General features: G+C 33.2%; 2 protein-coding genes across 2 annotated transcripts; one reads left to right on the forward strand and one right to left on the reverse strand.

Moving 5' to 3' along the window:
• The first annotated feature begins 4410 nt into the window (after nt 1–4410).
• On the forward strand, nt 4411–6739 carry LOC131643341 (probable cinnamyl alcohol dehydrogenase). Its single transcript, XM_058913539.1, has 5 exons — nt 4411–4574; nt 4656–4769; nt 5167–5394; nt 5562–6001; nt 6335–6739. The coding sequence occupies exons 1-5, from the start codon at nt 4483–4485 to the stop codon at nt 6535–6537; spliced, it is 1077 nt and encodes a 358-aa protein (XP_058769522.1). The 5' UTR covers nt 4411–4482; the 3' UTR covers nt 6538–6739.
• A 2682-nt stretch (nt 6740–9421) lies between these two features.
• LOC131643342 (uncharacterized) lies at nt 9422–14992 on the reverse strand. The gene is made up of 10 exons (XM_058913540.1): nt 14710–14992; nt 13647–13714; nt 13360–13385; nt 11697–11787; nt 11234–11329; nt 11070–11138; nt 10785–10843; nt 10567–10689; nt 9884–9955; nt 9422–9793 (listed from the first exon to the last, which is right to left on the reverse strand). The coding sequence occupies exons 1-10, from the start codon at nt 14809–14811 to the stop codon at nt 9729–9731; spliced, it is 771 nt and encodes a 256-aa protein (XP_058769523.1). The 5' UTR covers nt 14812–14992; the 3' UTR covers nt 9422–9728.
• Nucleotides 14993–20037: the final 5045 nt, after the last annotated feature.

Below are 20037 nucleotides of genomic sequence, written 5' to 3' on the forward strand. Positions count from 1 at the left end.
TTTTCATATATAAAAATATTTAGATCATGAATATATTTTTTCCATATACAAATATTATTTATGTTTAGGCATCGTTTACAAAAATATCTGAATCAATTATTAATTTTGGTATATAAATATATTTAGATCAATAATAGTTTTTTCCCGCATAACTTTTTTTAATAAAATTTTTTTGGATCATAAATATCATTTTCCGTATATAAAAATATTTATATCAATAATAGATTTTTTTCCCATATACAAATATTATTTTTGTTTACGTATCATTTACAAAAATATTTGAATTGATAGAATTTGACTATAAATAATAGTAGTATGTTACAATTACGGGTGGAAATAGGCTGGGCCAAGTTAGGCTTTGCCGAGCCTAAGCCTGGCCTGTCAAAAAAACTAAAGCCTAAGTCTGGTCTGTAGTCTGTCGTAGGCTTATTCTTTAGGCCTGAGCATGGCCTTTTCGAAGACCTAGATAGCCTGTTAGCCTACATAAAAGCCTATTTGTTTTAGACATATGTAAATAAGCAATTAAAATAATGGTTAAATAGACTAACTAACTAAAAGAACTTATGAGAACAATGTTCATTAGGTGTTTTCATCTTATTTTCACAAGTTCTTCAAGATAACCAAGTTTCATTAATGTATTTTAATTCAAAGTACAAAATATAATATAATGATAATAAAAAAAGTATTCATATTTATTTAAATAGGTCGGCCTGATAGGCTTAAAATACTTTTTTAGGGCCTGAGGCCTAGCCTTTTAACTAAAGAGTGACGACCCATTTTGATCCCTCACAAATATTACACGAGTCAAACTAGTCCCTTACAAAAAAATTGACCCAACTTAATCCTTTACAAAATTTAACCGGATCATATTAGACCTTCTGCTAATATTTTTCTCAAATCGATTTTTTCCTACTTCTAAACCGGTTCTTTTCATACTTTCAAAGCGTGATTGGACCGACACGTTAGATTTTTTTATTTTTTTTTTAAATACTAAATTAATTTTTATTTTTAATTTCAGTTTTAAACAGTTATCAATGAATAATATAAAAAAAACCAAAATTATTTCTTATAAAGTAATTTTTAAACAAGTAATTTCCATGATTTCTACTAATATTAACAAATTCTATACATAAATTTTTACCTATGAGGTCTCAAATCCAAGTTCCTCCAAGTTAAATGATTTTTACTTTACAACTAGACAAATCAATTTTTATTGTTAATAAAGTGACTATCGTTTACAACTAGAAAAATCAATTTCTATTGTTAATAAACTGATTACTATTTATAACAAGACAAATTAATTTCTATTGTTAATAAAGTGACTATCATTTACATCTAGATAAATCAATTTCTATTGTTAATAAAGTGATTATCATTTACAACTAGACAAATCAATTTCTACGGTTAGTAAAGTGACTATCAATAACAACTAGACAAATCAATTTCTATTGTTAGTTAAGTGACTATCATTTACAAATAGACAAATCAATTTCTATTGTATTAATTGACTGTCATTTAATCTGAAGAGACTTAGGTTAGAGACCATATTGATACAAATTTTGTATTTTTTATTTTAAATTTAGAATTGTTTAAGATTAACCACATGGGCCTGAGTTCAACTCCTTATAAGAAACAATTTTGACTTTTTTATATTATTAATTTATAATTGTTTAAAAATGAAATTAAAAATAAAAAACAATTTAGTATTGAAAAAATGAAAAATAAATAAAACCCAACGTGGCAGTCCAGTCACGGTTTAAAACTAGGAAAAAATTGGTTTGAAAAAAATATTAACATAAGGATTTATATGACCCGGTTAAATTTTATAAGGGATTAAATTGGATCTATTTGATTGTGAATGACCAATTTGACTCGTGTAATATTTGTGAGGGACCAAAATGGGTCTTCACTCTTAACTAAATAGGCTTATAAAAAAGCATACGTCTTTTCTATTTAAAAATAATGTGTGGCCTGGCCTGAGCCTATATAGGCTAGCCTAGAGCCCCATGTTACCGGCCTGGCCTATTTCCACCCCTAGTTACCATTGAATAAGTAATACATTGATAACATATATTTGTCAAATTATATTTCTTCGTTTTTAAAATTCAATTACTAAAGTTAATTTTTAAAAATTAAATACTATTTTAAATATAAATTAACTATCATTTAAAAATGATCATAATAATCTTTTTATTAAAAAATAATTTATTGAAATATTTTGATTAATAATTTATTAAAAATAATAATAATAAAGTTATAAAAAGTAAAAAAGTAAAAAGTGAAAAGTGAGTTGTAAAGTGAAAGTGAGTTGGAAAAAATAAAAAACAGATATTTTTTGCCCCAAATTATTAATTTAGACTAAACTAAAAAATAATATTTTTATTATTTTCAGAACAACAATTTTTCTTATATTATAGATTTGGAAGAGGAGAGTTATTACAGTTGTAGTTAGTTTTGTTGAAAAAAATAAGGGTGAGTTGTAAGTGTTGAGAATTAAGTGTCTATATTTTGTGTATCTTATAATGTGCGTTGTTCAATAAAAGACTCCGATAAAAATGTTTTCTTATGTTGACTCACGAATTAATGACCCAACAGTGATATTATAAGTCGTTGGTTTGAGTGAGGGACCAACTTCATTGGATCGAAAGTAAGGGTGTTCAAAATCGAACTGGTCCAATAAAAAACTACAAAATCAAATCAAAAAAGTGCAAATGGTTCGGATGTATTTGGGTCATTCTTTAACAAAATCGCGCAGTTGGGTTTGGTTTGCGGTTGGTATTTTACAAACCAAATAAACCAAACCAAACTGCATCGTGTTACAACCCTGACTTCACTTAATTCATATTCAACCCAAACTCAAACCTATTATGCCTTAGTCTTACGATAACGATTGATTTTTTCTTCCTCGCGCTTAAGGTTTTCAGTTTAAATTTTCTCAAATCTCGCATTATTCTCATCTTCTTTTCCAAGTACATCTCGCATCTTATTCTCTAGTCTCTCATCTCTTATGTTTTTTCTTTCTTATCTTATTAATTTTATTATATTGCTCTCTCTTCTAACTACGTTTTTAATGCATCTCTTCTTCTCTAATATTTCCTCTCTTATGCTCTTTATTTTGCATCTTCTCTAATACTTCATCTCCGTCTTTTCTATTTTATTATAATATTTTTTATATTGTTTTATGCTACTGTTTTATGTTTTTTATTTCATTTTTCTCTAATTTTATTTTTGTATAATGGAAAGTTGTTGTCCAAACATGATGAATTTTTTTATTATTTGACAACTCATAAATAACAAACTATAAAACTATGTTGTTATCTATATGTGTATATCTAACTCAATAATTTTTTGGTAAAAAACTGAACCAATCCAAACCGCATTAATTTGGTTTGGTTCAGTATTAATTTCTAAAAGCCAACAGAATCCAACCAAACCGCATATTTTTTTCTCCTGCAGTTTGGATGACTTTTTACGTTAAAACCGCTCAAACTGCACCGCGAACACAGTCTTCCTCACATGATAGTGGGTATGAGGCATGTCCCGTAAAAAAGTGTTAACGATGATACAAGTGTATGTAGACGAAAGAACTTCTGCTTGATGGGAGCATTATGGATAGACTCACATGAGGGAAGTGTTGAGAAAAACAAGTGAGTTAGAAGTGTTGAGAATTAGGTATAATGGTAAAAATTCCACATTATTTAAAATAGTATAGATTGATCATTTTATAAGTGCGATAAAAAAATATTTCAATAAAAAATAATTCTCCGTTAAACCTCGATGATCTAACAAATTTTTCTAAAGACATTAAAAAACTTTAAAGATAACATATATTAGTTGAGATGACTAGTTAATTTTTTTTAAAAAAATTGATTAAAAATTATAATATTTAAATTTTTATTTTATATTATTTTATTAATTTTAAAAAAAATCTCCATTATAATAAAACAGAGATTTCTAAAATATCTTTAAATAACTATTTAAATTATAATAAATGGTAAAAAATTAAATAAATCACTATAAATCTTTTAACATAATCAAGATAAGATCAATCAACTAAAGAGAATGATCTCGAGCATTTACAGATCGTGAATTCGTGACGAGACAGCAGCATATATAATACAAATAGCAATAGGATTACTCTATTGATAAATAATTCAAAAATTATAAACATGTTGTAATTTTTATATAACCGAGTGATTTCATTCCAACAATTATTGTGTACCCACTATGGGAATACAAAGATTTTAGACCATTAGATGCCACAATTTAAATACTCCTTATTTTATCCTCACAAACTTTCTTGATCCACGGTTGAGATAATTTGCAATATTCTCTTCGACAAAAATACAGCTAGACTCACCTACCGCACCAATAGACCCCACACACCAACTTTATATATACGCATCTTCTCATTTCCACTAACCCATTCACTTTCACTATTTTCTTTCACTCTGTCTCTCTCTCACTTTTTCTTCTCAAAAAATGGGTAGCCTTGACGTTGCTGAAAGAACAACAGTTGGATTGGCTGCAACTGACCCTTCCGGAATTCTAACTCCCTATACTTACACTCTTAGGTCAATCTCAATTCTTTCTGTAAATGATTTATTTTTTGTGTGACTATTATTAATATTGTTATTATGCTTTAAAACATGCAGAAACACAGGACCAGATGATGTTTACATCAAAATTCATTACTGTGGAGTTTGCCATTCTGATCTTCACCAAATCAAAAATGATCTTGGCATGTCCAATTATCCCATGGTTCCCGGGTACGTTAATTTACTTCCGATCAAAAGACATGTATAGTGTCTGACATTTATCTTATTACACTTCTGATTAAATGTGTGATATAGATTTATGGTTACATGTATAGTGTTTGCATATATATGGTTACACTTTTGATTCAAGATGTGTCTTATGGTTACATGTATAGTGTCTGACATATACATGGTTACAATTTTGTTAAAAGTGTGTCAGATATGTGATACAGGATTATGTTACATGTACCTATATATCATTACACTTTTGATTAAAGGTGTATCTGATGTGTGATATATTATAGACCTATGGTTACACTTAAGATGTGTCTAGGATACATGTATGGTTATATTTAATTTTTTCATTTTTTTTGAATTTTGATGATTGAGATTTATTTTTGAAAAACAGGCATGAAGTGGTTGGTGAGGTACTAGAGGTGGGTTCAAATGTTAGCAGATTCAGTGTAGGAGAAATTGTGGGAGTTGGACTTCTTGTTGGTTGTTGCAAAAACTGCAGGGCTTGTGATTCCGATATTGAACAATATTGTAACAAGAAGATCTGGTCTTACAATGATGTGTATACAGACGGAAAAATCACTCAGGGTGGTTTCGCCGAAACAACCGTGGTTGAACAGAAGTACGTAACAATTAAATTCAATTAAATCTATAATTTCTGTAGCACAAACACCTCTTGAAAAAAAGTGTGTCTGTATCAGAGACACGACCCAGATGCTTGTGATTACATTTAAGTGATTTGTTTTTCCTGTTGTTAACTGATTGTCTGTTTGGGGGTATTATTGTCAGGTTTGTTGTGAAAATTCCAGAGGGATTGGCACCAGAGCAAGCTGCACCATTGTTATGTGCTGGTGTGACAGTGTACAGTCCACTTGCACATTTTGGGCTGAAACAAAGTGGGCTAAGAGGTGGAATATTGGGCCTGGGAGGTGTAGGACACATGGGGGTGAAAGTAGCAAAAGCATTGGGTCACCATGTTACTGTGATAAGCTCTTCTGATAAGAAGAAGAAAGAAGCAATTGAGGATCTTGGAGCTGACAATTATGTTGTTAGCTCAGACACCCCTGCCATGCAAGAAATTGCTGATTCACTTGACTATATTATTGATACTGTTCCTGTTGGTCACCCTCTTGAGCCTTATCTTGCTTTGCTTAAAGTTGATGGAAAATTGATCTTGATGGGTGTTATTAATACCCCTCTTCAATTTGTTACACCTATGGTCATGCTAGGTAAACACAATTCCTAAAATTGATCTTTATAGGTTTCGATTTTTACAATTTTAATCAGAGTCTGTCACAGGGTGTGCAAAGTAGACAATTGTCATGATCAACCGTGGCTAAATTAATGTCGTAACAAATTTGTCAGGGTTATATCATGGCTAAATGGGATCTGAGCACATTTTGAAATTCAACTGTGGCTAAATTGAAAATCCTATAAAGAATTTTCAAAATTTAAGACACCGTTCAATTGTGGCTAAATTGAAAATTTTATATAGAACATCTAAAAATTTGAGACGAGTTTTATTTTAATGATGTCTGGTGTATTGATATTGTATTGTGTAGGGAGGAAGACAATTACTGGAAGCTTTGTTGGAAGTGTGAAGGAGACAGAGGAGATGTTGGAGTTTTGGAAAGAGAAGGGTTTAACCTCCATGATTGAAATTGTGACAATGGATTACATAAACAAAGCTTTTGAAAGATTGGAGAAGAATGATGTGAGGTATAGGTTTGTTGTGGATGTGAAAGGAAGTAAACTTGAGCAGTGAAAAGTATACTACAAAACAAAACACTTACAATTGAATAATGTGAAGAGTTTGAAAGTTGATTAATTTAAGCAATTAATTTTGTGTTGTGTTTGTAAAATTGAGGATTGCTTTGTTATTCTATGATATGATTTTGTAACATTAATTCAGTGATGTTATGTCATTGTCAAATGTTATTGAAAACAAAAGATACCGAATTTTGTTATGTTGATTTTGTCAAAATTGGTAGGAAAGAAAAACTAGAGGGTGGGTTGGGGGAGTTGTTCTGGCTCACCAACTTTGGTGAGAGTGAAAGGTGTGTTTGCTTTTGTTATTGTGTTGAATCATTGATTGATCTTTCTTTACCTACTTATACCTAATATTTGAAAAAACTTTTGCTTTACTCTCACATATGTAAGACAATTGAACTCATTAAAAAGATAAGTTTTAGCACGACTCATTAAAAAAAAAAGAATTGAATCAAGATAAGATTAAATAAAAAAAGAAAAGGAGGCTGACTTTTATATAAAGGAAAATAGAAGAAAAAAAAATCAAGAAAAAAATCAAAATAAAAAGTTTTTTTTTTTATAAAAGAAAAGGGTTTATTAATGGGAGTACCCTGTCGATGTACATAGATATTATACAGACTTTCAATCTAAATATTTTAAAATTTATCGGTGATTAACTCTTTTCTCAAAAAGAAATCTAATATCAACACACCTTATTAACAAAAGTATTCAAAGCTTGAAAATTAGTTTAAAGGTAAATAATTAGATTATAGTTTTATCAAAAAATTTAAAACAAATTTATTGAACAAATAAGTGGACACCTTATTAGAAAAAGTGTTCAAAGCTTGAAAATTCGTTTAAAGGTAAATAATTAGATTATGGTCTTATCAAAAAATTTAAAACAAATTCATTGAACAAATAAGCGGTGAAAACAATTTATAACTATAAATTAGCTAAAAATAATAGAAAATTTACACTATCTATCCTAAAATAACTTACTTATTTAGAGAAATATTTTTTTCTAAAATCTACTATTTTACATATAGTAATATGTTGTAAAGATCTATCAAGGGCAAGGATGTTGTGGTCACCCGTAAGAGGCAACACCCTTTTAGCGCCTGCAATAGAGGGCAATCTCGCCCTTAAATCCCCTCACTCGCTCCATTGTCGGAAATATGGAAAAAAAACATGTCTCGATCAGAGAGAATCCATAGTCAATAGTTCAAAGTTCCTTTCCTTATAAAGTAGGGATTCAACGAACTATTACTCTAACTAAGTGGCTGATTATCATTCTCGAGAAACCCTAACTCTAGATCCAATAGTACTTATAAATACCTCGTCCCTATCATGAGGAAAGAACAACTTATTACATACATAAAATACCATAAGAATACATAGCTTCTCACCTCACGTGAATTTGCTCTCTCGTAGCCAAACACACCACCAATCAGGATTCCACACCACTGTGAGTAGGCCCTAACCCACAGAAAACCACTAAGGCCTCTGGCCACCCCTACCAATATAGGGTGTCACTTATTTTATACATTTTGACAAGTAGAGTGGCACCCACCGCGGGGCCCCGGTAATATTGACTTGAGACACACCTTTTGTCATCGCTTCCATTTTCACTATCTTCCCTTGAAATGGCTAAGAAATATCCAGACTTTGTTGTTAGCACCATAGCTGGAGGTTTTGCCAACGAAGGATGTTTCAACTTCTCCTAAAGGAAATATGTCAGACAGGTTCTGGCTGCGAAAAATATCCCTATAATTCTTCAAATCCAAACGGAGAAAACTAGGGGCTAGCATCCCCTTCTCTAGTCGTGACGCCATTAGGGTCCTCCATCATGATAACAACTCTATGGTCATTATTGTGCAACACGGTAAATAGGATATCATGCGAGTTTTGATAGACCCGGGAAGCTGAGTTGATGTCCTATTTGGGACACCTTCTAAATCCTCCGGCTCAATATCAGTAGTATTAAGGCATTCCAAGGCTTGCTAGTAGGTTTGTTAGACGAACAGATGCAAGTAAGGGGAGATGTAACCATAGAGACAACTTGTGGCGTGTGGTCAGATTCTAAAGCGATGAAAGTCAACTATATCAGGCTAGCCATCAACTCGTTAGGGGAGGTTATATACACCTAGTGCCTAGTCCTGAAATACCCATTTACCAGCGGGTGAGTCGGGACAGCTCAAGGAGACCAACAAAGCACCCAAGAGAGACCATGTCTTTTCTCCCTAAAATATGTGTCTAATCACAAAGACACATATTTAATTTAGATTTGTACAGTTATTTTGTTTAATCACAAAGACATTTTTTATTATGTTATTTTCTATATCTATTTTTCCTTGTTTCCAATGCATCCGGATTTGCCAATTTAAAAGCATCAAATTCATAATTCTAGTTTGTAACATGTTTTTTATCTTCCAAACTATACAATAGAAATAAAACTGAATTTGGAGGCTTTTGAAAACGTAAGGGAATGGAGAAATTTTATATTTTAATGTTTAACTCCCTCACGTTGAAAACAACCCGATATCCACATTGTTTATACTTCTTGCAAAAACTGATGACTCTGACTGACCAAGTGATTTTATTTTAATCGTCATGTAGTTCACTTAGTTCCTATTTTATTAACAAGAAGAAGAACGTTATATTAATTATTCATTTTATTTTGTCTTACTTTTCTTTCCATCTATTTTCTATCCACCCAAATCTATCTTCTATCCACCCAAATCTATCTTCTATTTCCCTGCACTCATTTTCTTCTCTTATTTTCTTCCCACTTCCTAAAGTAAAAATTGACAATGAATCCATGTGTGATGAGGTGACAGGAACAAGTGTAGAGTCAACTCTTTTCATTCGGACAAGTACCTAACCTCATGAAATAATGAATATATTGAACATAAAATTTTCTCTGTTAGAAGGAAAAATGCTGAATTGACAATGAAAATTGATTACATTGATTGTATTCACCTGAACAAATTCTATTTAATAACTGTAAAAGATACACTGACTATCCTGCTGTCTTACTACAGTTCAACTTCGGTTTATAGTAGTAGAAGGCCTAAAATGATGCATTTCCCGGGGATTGCATTCGTCGAACAAACAATCAAACATTCATTAAAGCTTTCTCATTTTGTAGTCTCCATTACTTATAACCTCAAAATGGCACAGACTGGTTAAAAGTTTTAACTGGAATGATCATATTTGCCGGCTGAAGTATATGTTCATAAAGTATCTAGACGGATTGAAGCCACTCAAAATCACTGGAAACAAGAAATTGTGTTTAGATTTTGGATGCAATATTAACACATTGTGTAAAACAGAAATAGAATGCACAATAATTAAATACTTACATATGGGAGAAAGAACAATTACTACACCAATTGGATACAGAAAAAAGGTGGTCCTCTCCAAAAAGGGCAGAACTACAGCATGAGATATCAATCAATTAATTTTATGTTATTCCATAGTTCATACCAACTCAACCAAAACCTCCAAATTCAGAGCTATATATATTTCAGAAACAAGTTTACCAAGAACCTTAACACCTTTTACGCATATTCCAAAGAGATTTTAGAAAAACACCAAAGAGCATGCTCAGTGCAAATATGCAATAAAGCTAAACCACACATGCTTCAACAGTTTAATTGGCAACAAATTTTTTTTGAAAACTCGCGGCCCTAGAACTGACTAATCCGAGGGAAAACAATCCCACCTTCCACTTGTGGTGGTTCCATGAGCAAAGTTTTGTATGGACTGATCCAACATAAGAATTGTTAATACCTAGCGGGATTCGAACTTGAGACTTTAAGAGGAGCACACTCAAGTCCCAAGCTTTCACCATCAGGCCAACCCCTAAGGGTTTAATTAGCAACAATAAAAACAGATTCACAGCAAATGAGCATTAACCAAGATCAAAGCAAAGAAACCCATCCTTTATAGTCATATACATTGTTGACTGCAGACATACTCAAGGATACAGCGATAAGAGGATATTCTAAGATCCAAATGTAATGAGAATCATTGAGAGTCTTACCATCATAACCTAAGAAATTTAGATAATGGTAGTATGAAGCTCCCACCATGAATAATAGATTTGATAGCAGTTCTGGAATGAAGCCATGAGCCACCAATAGAGGAGATAGAAAATAATGGATCACTGCCAAAAGACCAGATATCAATACCATTTTAATTCAAGATACTTTAGCTGCCAGCACCATAACAATTCATACTAACTGAGGAGTCAGAAATTACCATATAGCAAAACAAACATTGGGAAGAAAGAGTTGCAGTGAACATCAAATGCATACATCCTTCCATGGAAAAACAAAAATATAATCAGTTTGGAAATTAATCATTAAAATTTTAAGAAAATGGTGATCAAGTAATTTCTGTGCTGATTAACAGAATCAAACATTTAAAAGAAGCCTTGTCTAAATATTATTTAGCAAATAGTAGTGCATGCTCTGAGAATTGAACATGCAAACAACTAAATTGAGTCAACATAATGAAAACTGACAAGAATATTCTTGATCTTACCATTCAACACGCTGTTCAACCACATAACTGTTTGGAGCCTCTTCTCGAAGATAAGAATTAGTTAGAAACCTAAAGAATATATAGATAAAAAATATACATCAGCTTTGGTATCAAAATCTAGTGACTTGAAAAGGTGAATAATTTGCAGTAGAAAGTAGCCTTACCAACAAAAAGTTGCCAGAAATATGCCAGTCAATAGAAAATGGAAAAGCAACACTGAGAAGACAACAAAAAGTGCATGGCCAGAACTATGGTCATACCTGAAAATGATCGAGAAAAGATAACAATGTAAGAAAGTTAGCAGATGCCTAGATGTACTCAATGAACTAAATAGGGCATCAAAAAAACAAAGTAACAATCTAAACATGTAAATAAGCATTTTATTTACACTAAAATCACAGTTAATGATTCATGATTTAATTAAATTCACACACTCTTGAGTTTAAAAAATAAGCCTGTTTTTACAAGGGAAATTTTCAAAAGCAAGACAACAACCTTTACCGCAAAAGTAGATGAAATACAAAGAATCACATTAGTGAATAGTTATACTTTTTGTAGTTCTACAAATGTCAAGTATTTTTAGATAGTTATCTAATCAAGAGGAGCTACAATGCATGAGAAACTTACGCTGCACAATAAGCCAAAGTTGCAACAGCCAAAAGAAGGCTGCAGATCACAACAAATGCAGGGTCATCGCGTGCCCATTGGTTCTTGGTTTCTAATATCAAATAAGAAATTCAATTAAAAATCTATTGAAACAATCAAATGTATCAATCATATAATGATAAAACTTGCAGCTTTTTTTATTCTTCTTGAAACTATCCATTGTTACATATCGCCAAATTAAGCTCATGTACAAGTCTAAAAAGCCAAAGCTCCTTAGAGCTCAGTATGAAAAGCATTAACCGCAGCATTTAAATGGATTTTTTTCTTCAAAGAAAGGTGAATTGTATCATTAAAAAGCATTCCATCATTTTTCCCCTCTATCCATGTTTCCTCCAATTTTTGTAAAAGATATTTTGCTCACTAACCAACTACTATAACTAATCTTATAGCTCCTTTTTATTTTGTGTACTAAATAAGGTAATAAAAACCGGAGCGGATGCTTCAACCAGTTGGACCGAGAACTGGACCTTTATCCAGTCCAAAAGTACTTGAAATCCACTATGCAGTCTATGCTTCCAAACCGGGGACCCGGTCTAAAACAGGGCATAGCCGGCGGTTTAGGCAGATCCAGGGGTTGGACTGTATTTCTGCTTTTACTTGTTTCTAAAACTAAAACATACCTCTATCTTATAGCCAAAGCCTACGCTACTTTTCTCAAGAGCTACTGATGTAGAACTAAAATAATAAAGGGGTTTAGGGTGATTGAGAAGTTCTAGAAGCAATCATTTCTCTTCCTCTAACTTTACCTTGCATATATACATTCACTTTTGTCCCACAGCAAAGAAATGTTTCATCAGGTATTAAAACTCTTTCATTTTTCATTATAATGACCACGTCTTAGCTATGATCTCAACACAAGACTAACTCAACTATTACAAGCTTCAACTACAGAGGAGGAACCAATATCATCCAATACCATAAATTAAACAAATGCCTCTTGTTTCTCACACAATAACATCCAATATTCTCTCAAACGGGTCATGTTGTAGGTAGAAGTTAGTGTGTTACTAGGTAAAAGGCACAATGGTTTTATCATTTTAACTAACTTACGTCTCTGGTAGTTCATGCTTTTAGCTTACTTAAATAATACAGTTTCTTTTCCCAATATCAAGTGCAATGAGAAGATCATATAAGAAGAAGTATGGAGGAGGTGCTGTATATAGTTTGTTTATGTTATTATAATTTCTTTCTTATGTAAATTTTATGAGAATACTTATTTTATATATGTTGAATTATGATATTTTATATGGATTATAATTTTTATGGTGTGGAATTATAAACATTATGTACATTTTAGTTTATTATTGCTATATATATTATATTAAACTTTAAAAAATAGCATGTATTTAGTGACTACCGGTCCAATCCCGGCCGAACCTTTGAACCTTGTATCAATGAGCATACCGGTTCAATATCCAATCCGGCTAGTATTAACTTGATGCTAACAGGCATTGTATAAATGTAACTAGCCTTGTGCACTGTGAATAATTAATTTCGGATAGAGGCTACATAAGTAACATGACTTAGTAAACCAGAACCTCCTAAACATCACTGGAACAAACGCTCTTCAAAACATGTAACAACAAATCAAAACAAGACAGTTATACATGGGAAGTGGACTTACGCTTGTGATATTTTGTATGCTGATAGCTGCATCCATTGCGCAGTTCCATATCAAATGTACCAAAAACACAATCAGAGAAGCAAACATTCAAAATACCAAACATGTACACAAGCAACGGGGTAGCTAAAAAACTCACCCATGAACTATTAGTTTATGCCCATATGTTTGGCAGTACAGTTTATCAAATAAAATAGGCCTCGTGTTGTTGCATCAGATCATGGTAACAATGTGATTTTATTTTGTTAATAAAAGGAGGTCAAAACAGAAGATGATTTTTATATACTTACACAACTTTTGGTGACGTACATAGATGAAGCATTTGCCAAAAAGTGTATTCAACATCCATTTGTTGCCACTACAATGAATAATAGAATCACAGAGAAAAAAAAGGTTAAATGAAGCAATCACCTGACTCAAATAATACAGTAAGGTAATAAAAACTTAATTTCCAAGTGCAATGTCAACACTATAGTCTATCTATCTATAACGACATATGTAGTAGCAGTATCAGCACTCAACATCCTCCATACCAAATTCAGGGGGGAAATTGAATTATATCGAATTATATCTGAAATCTTGACTTCAAAAATTGACACTAGCTAGCCATGATTTTTCTTATGCCACTATTATATTTTTCACCTCTACTGCATTATGTTTTATCTTCATTTTCCACCCCACTTTTTCTATTTCCAAGTTCTCTCTTCTCTTTATATCTTTAACTCTTCACCTCTACATTATGTTTTTCTCTTCTCTTTAAATCTTTAATTTTCAGTAACATACAAAGCACATCATCCACCACAAACACACGCACATACCAATCGTAGCATTATAATCCAAAATATTCTATGTTTGGATTGATGGAATGGTATGGTATAAACTCATGTTCCATTGATGGAATGGAGCAGAACCTGATGAAATGCATTCCATCACTTTTCATATTTTTTGTATCCTCCGATTGGATGGAATGACAAAATTGCTTTATTCATTCGTGAAATACTCAACAATAGAATGAAAGCTTTATTTCATTTCACTCGGTTCCGCTTTATTCCACTCTGTTTCATTCCGCTCAGTTTGTTTTACAATATTCAAACCAGCCTAAAATTTCAACAGAAACAGGAAGAAGAAAAAAAGATCAAGTGCTCAAGTAATCATGAATTTCGCCTAATCTAAAAACTTGATTTACTTATAATCACTTAGTTTCAAACTTTTCAAGCAATTATTAGGGGTTAATCAAATCCCATGGTTTACAATTCTTACACTATACGGATTCCATTGCATTGCAGCACAGTTCAACGGCATTGGATCTTAGCGAAATCAAAGAAGAAGATGCGGAAACAAAGAGATCGGTACCTTGATAATTCTGCGGAGGTAAGGAAGAAGAGTGGAATTAGGTCTGGAAGAGGATGAAGATAGAGAGGAAGAAGAACGTCCTTTGGTTACTGTTGGTAACATCTTTGCTCGTTCGATTCGATTCGTTTCAGCTACGGAAACGATCGACGAATTTTGCTATTCTAATTTTGATTTCTTCGTTTTGGTGAGATGGTGATGAATTGCGATCTCCCCCTCTCTCTCTCTCTCTTTCCCCCTCTCCGGTAGCTTGCTTCGGACTCAGATGAGAGATGGTGAGGGACTGAAAAGTAAAAACGGCAATGTTAACCTGGGCCGAATGTAAACTAATTTCAGAATTGGACTCTAATCGCCTTACGATGAGAATTCTATCGGGCACCCCATTTTAATCATGGCACCCCCACACTTTTAAATATGATAAAAGGCGCTGAGTTCGAATCCTGCTAAGTATTATCAGTGTTGGGCCAGTTTATATAGAATTTTGTTCTGGTTTTAAACGGGGCCCCCACTAGTGGACGGTGAGATTAGTCTCTCTTGAATTAGTCGGCCGAAAGACCGGATATCAAGATTTTAAAAAAAAAACTATTGTCATTATTTACCTCATTTAAAAGTAACCGTTTGAAAAAAAAACTCATAAAAGCTAAAAATCTGATAGTCTATTTAAAAAAAAAATTGCATTTTTATTGAATATTTAAAAAAAAAAAAACTTAGGTTGTCTTAGCCTTACAAAAATTTGAAAAATTGTGTACATGGAATTTTTTACCCACCCTTAAAAAATAAGGTTGTTCAATTCAGCATGATCTCCTTACACACATTTGAGGTGGATGGTTCTTCTACAGATTTTACCTATCTCTTCACCACTGATTTTGTATGTTTTATTTGAATTTTTGAAAATTTTAATCGAGTTATGGTATTTATGACTAATTCATTCATTATATGTTTTAAGTGACAGGTATTTTCCTCCCGAATAAAAGCGTTATAATGGGCATAATCTATTGGAAGACAACATGGTATTGTTGCCGTTAATGTTTGTTCTGATACAACATATGGGCAAAGATGGAGGAAAGATAAATTGATTATGGGTTGTGATACATAAATCAAAATTTCTCTCAAGTCACCAATAGTAGGAAATCTAAATGCTCATTTAAGTTAAGATTTGTGTCAAGCGTTAAAGATTTGAAGGTAATGGTTATATCTTGTTTTGGGCTGGCCAAAGGCCCAATATGGGCAGGACCCAAGTGTTAAGCCCATTGCAAATCCCATTAAAATTATTCATCCCATATAACTGGAAGGGGTAAGGTATCAGGTACATTTTACTCCTTTTAAACCATGTAACTAACTTGCGAGTTGGAATGCTAACTATTCCGCTAGGGAACCAAAATAGATTAGATATTGGAGGCTGTGATATGTAACTGTGGTTTTTAGATTTCGGTACAGTGAGAGAGTGGATGACTTACAAGGTTAGCAGTCCGATGCTTAAGTCAATATGTGAGTGAGATAAGTTAATGAAATTTGAATTTGAATTCTACATGGAAATGGAGTCTTTCCTCTTTGTATAATATAACAGATATAACCACTCGCTAATCATCAAGCATAGAATACGGGGAGTCGTTGGATGGATCCTGGACTTGGATTACATGTGGTCTAACCCAGTGTGACGCTCATACCCTGCGAGTGATTTGGTGGATTGTATTGTTCTCTGAGTTACGGCTATTAGGCCTTCTGACCGGTTCACAATAGTTTCCCCCCAAGCCTTTGCCTCTATTTTATAGTGTGAAGGCTCTGTTGTATTAGTCCATTCATGTCGGCTATAACTCGGCTTAATTGGAAACCTAAGAGGTGACATTGGTTTCATTGGGAACTCGTGCCTTAAATGTGCCACTGACTTTATATGTCTTTCATAGGCTCTATCATAATGACCTTAGGGAGCTAGAGTACGTAAGTGTTTTTCTAAGGTATTATGAACTATTTATAGTGTTTATCATCTTTCTTTTGGTAAGTCATTATGTGATTCATGTGGAGTCAGTTATATAGTTTCTTCAAGCGTTACTTTTGCTCTTTCATTATCTATATTTCTACCACATACTATTGTTCGTTGGTTGAAAGAAGTGGTGTCCATCATGAGTCAAAAATTGAAAGAGGATACCTATATCTCTTAGGTTGATCTTATATTTTTGGCAATTAGTTCTACTTTCACTCGTGCAGGTAGCCTCGAAAAGGCCTTCATCGACACAAGTCCTTTTTCCGGTTGGGGTGTATTGATCCTTGACGAGAATAAAAGGATTTGCAGTGATTATGGTGAGTGTGTTATTCCATTTTATAAGTGTGTTTCATTGATCATTGGTCTTTGTTGGATCTTCAATAATTTCAAAATAGAGGTCTTCTATCATTTGATGATTGCTCTTTCACAACTCAATCATGTGAGTTGGACCTATGTCAAAGTCTTACTATAGTGGTATGACTATCTGGGAGGAAGACCGTTTTTATCTCAGATCTTCCATCTTTTGAGAGAACAACGTAGCTCAGTGAACGACGCACGTGGTTAGGGATATAGTACATTGGTGCAAGTTACTCGTTATTTCAAATTATTTTTCAATGGAGTGAAGAATTTCGAAAATTGATTCTTTTTGGTTATCCCTCTTCACGAATAGGCTTGTGTGGCAATCTGCGCAATATGAACTGGGGTAGAGAACAAGTTTATTTCATAAGTTTTGGATTCAATGACATTTTTTGACGGGGAATGGATCATACGTCTACAAGGAGAGTGACATGTCCCAAGAGAAACTTTATCTAAAGAAAAAGATGATTACCTTCGTCAAATAGTTAGGCTACGTCGGGGGCATTATTCCCCCTAGATGACTTTATTACACTTTATTCTAGCATTATCGACTAATCATTTCTGCACTTCGTGGTGCCCCATCCAACAAATTTGGGTGTGCTCGCGTCATTGAACATATCGTCTCCTAAATCATTCCTCAATGTTGTAGTATAGTCTAAAATTCAAGTCAATTATGATCTACTAGCCCCAGTTTGAACCCTCATTGATTGATTATACTCATTCACCTGACTCCTTAACTTCCTTGTTATAAATCCCATTATTCCATCACAACTTTGCTTACGGTTCGTTGAGGAAATTCAAAACTCGAATCATACGAATTTTCATACAACCCCTAAGCATTTTCAGTTGGCTTGAAATAATTCTCTGTTTTACAGTTATCACCTTTAGAATATCTGAAGTTAAATGCTTTTTACGGTGGAGTCTACCTTGTGTAGCTTTCGTATGTACATCATATTCATTGATGCAGGTTACACTAGTTCCTTCACATACTCCTCATCGAATACAACCCCGTACCAATATGGTCTTAGGATTTCTCTCGTATCACAAAAGTCTGACCGATACATCCATCTTCCTTAGCTATTAGCTAGGTTGGTGTTGCTTGCTATCCAAGTCCATATTCCGGCTGCCACTACCTTTCTCAACTCATTCTTGAAGCCACGATTTCATCCACCTGGCCAACCAATACTTTTCTCTCAATTGATCTCCCTGCATCATGCTTGAATGATGTTGGTAATCGTCTCTGTATATTTACTTAAAGATTATCATGATCAATCTCAAGTACATTACTACGTAACTTCTTCACATAACCCTCTCTAGTCAAAATCCCACGATATTACCTCACAATCCAACTTATGACACATCTAGAACTATTATTTGGGTGTGTGATGAGAGATTAAATGAGAAACTCTAAAAAATTACGATAAAACATAATTTGCAAAGCATCAAATCAACAAAATAATCGATAATGTGTTTAAGGGAAATTCCAACTATCATATATGTGAAAGGAAATTGATTGTGATATGTGATGTTGTTATCGAGTATTCTAGCAAGAACTTGAGAGAATGCAATGAGGGTTCCCTCCTTTAGAGAGAATAACACACTTCGCGGCGCCCCTTAGTTGTTAGACGTAAAATCCAATTGCTTGGTTATGACGTAGGAATAAGAAGACTCATTCTTCCCCAAAAATAGGAAGAGTAGTTTCTTCTTTGAGAAGTAGTAAATGCTAGCTCTTCTAAGGATACGTGGCCCTATACGAGTCAATGAAGTTGCCACTTGAATAACACGGGTTTGGGTCGGGCGACCCATGCATTATGCAAGGTGGATTAGGTCTGGAGACTCGTAGCCTGCCATATTATGCTCACCTAATTCATCATATGACACTTTTAAGATGATTTTGGGTTAATTTAGTTATAGATTGCACTCTTTTAGTGCCCAATCAAAATCATCCCAGTATAAGTTGTCTTATAGGTATTTGAACTAAATAATGGCCTCTCCGCTCAATATGAAGAGAAAAAGTTTGCACTTCAGTGTTTATTTGGCTTAGTGATAGTATAATGTGGTCTCTAATAGATCGACGTGATCGTCAGGGTCTCTGGTGCCATCTTAACTTTCCAACTTTGAGGGGTTTCTCCAAAGAATGAGGAATGTGACACTTATTGATTTCATTTTGCAAATGGGTTCCATTTTGTAGAGTTGTGCTCAGACCTTCTCTGCGGTCGATGAGGAGAAAGAGGTGTCCGCATATGACATTCTTTAGGTGGTACGATTATAATCTCTGCCATCAGAGTGAGGTATTGTTGTTACAGTGAAGAGGACAATGTTTCCTTGAAAATGCTCAAGCTCTTTACTATTGCAAACTAGCTTCAATGAGAGCATCCCCGAGTTAGCTCAGGAGTGATCATGCTGCGAAATCTTTAACTTTATTGCAATCTCAGCTAGAAGAATCCTCCCATAGTTTTCTTCTAAGCAAAGGAGCCTCACATTCTTTTTACTGCAAGAGTTTAAAAATGTTCAATAGAAATTCCTTAGAGTTTTGAGCGTCTAACAGAGCTTAGAGATGTTGGAGAAGATGAAATGGTTAAGGGTACCAAAATGTGAAGTTACGAAGGAGAAATATCATGTTGAGAGAGAGAGAGAGAGAGAGAGAGAGAGAGAGAGAGAGAGAGAGAGAGAGAGAGAGAGAGAGAGAGAGAGAGAGAGAGAGAGTATTAAGGTGGTAGAGTTTGAAAGAAAAGAAAAAAAGTGACACAAGATCATTTGTTAGCATGTAATGTAAGTTAAAAGTGACACGTGATCAAAATTAAAAAAAGTGACAAACCATTATTAAAAAAAAAATTAGGTGTTTGATTCAATTTCAAAATTTTCAAAAGCAAAAAAGTAAAATTACAAAATTTAAAATCAAAGATCAAAATTGATAAAAAAATAGAGAAAATAAAAATTTAAAATCAACGATCAAAATTAACAGAGAAAATAATAATTGCAATTAAGCCATT

The sequence above is a fragment of the Vicia villosa genome, linkage group LG1 (genome assembly GCF_029867415.1).
Source record: "Vicia villosa cultivar HV-30 ecotype Madison, WI linkage group LG1, Vvil1.0, whole genome shotgun sequence".
In the NCBI taxonomy this organism is placed as follows: Eukaryota; Viridiplantae; Streptophyta; class Magnoliopsida; order Fabales; family Fabaceae; genus Vicia; species Vicia villosa.

Excerpts from the sequence above, each read along its gene's own strand:
- LOC131643341 (XM_058913539.1), top strand. The coding sequence starts at position 4,483 with ATGGGTAGCCTTGACGTTGCTGAAAGAACAACAGTTGGATTGGCTGCA. Across the intron at positions 4,575-4,655 it reads CCCTATACTTACACTCTTAG|AAACACAGGACCAGATGATG; the intron begins GTCAATCTCAAT and ends TAAAACATGCAG. Across the intron at positions 6,002-6,334 it reads TACACCTATGGTCATGCTAG|GGAGGAAGACAATTACTGGA; the intron begins GTAAACACAATT and ends TGTATTGTGTAG.
- LOC131643342 (XM_058913540.1), bottom strand. The coding sequence starts at position 14,811 with ATGTTACCAACAGTAACCAAAGGACGTTCTTCTTCCTCTCTATCTTCA. Across the intron at positions 11,330-11,696 it reads ACTTTGGCTTATTGTGCAGC|GTATGACCATAGTTCTGGCC; the intron begins GTAAGTTTCTCA and ends GATCATTTTCAG. Across the intron at positions 10,844-11,069 it reads GTTGAACAGCGTGTTGAATG|GATGTATGCATTTGATGTTC; the intron begins GTAAGATCAAGA and ends TTTCCATGGAAG.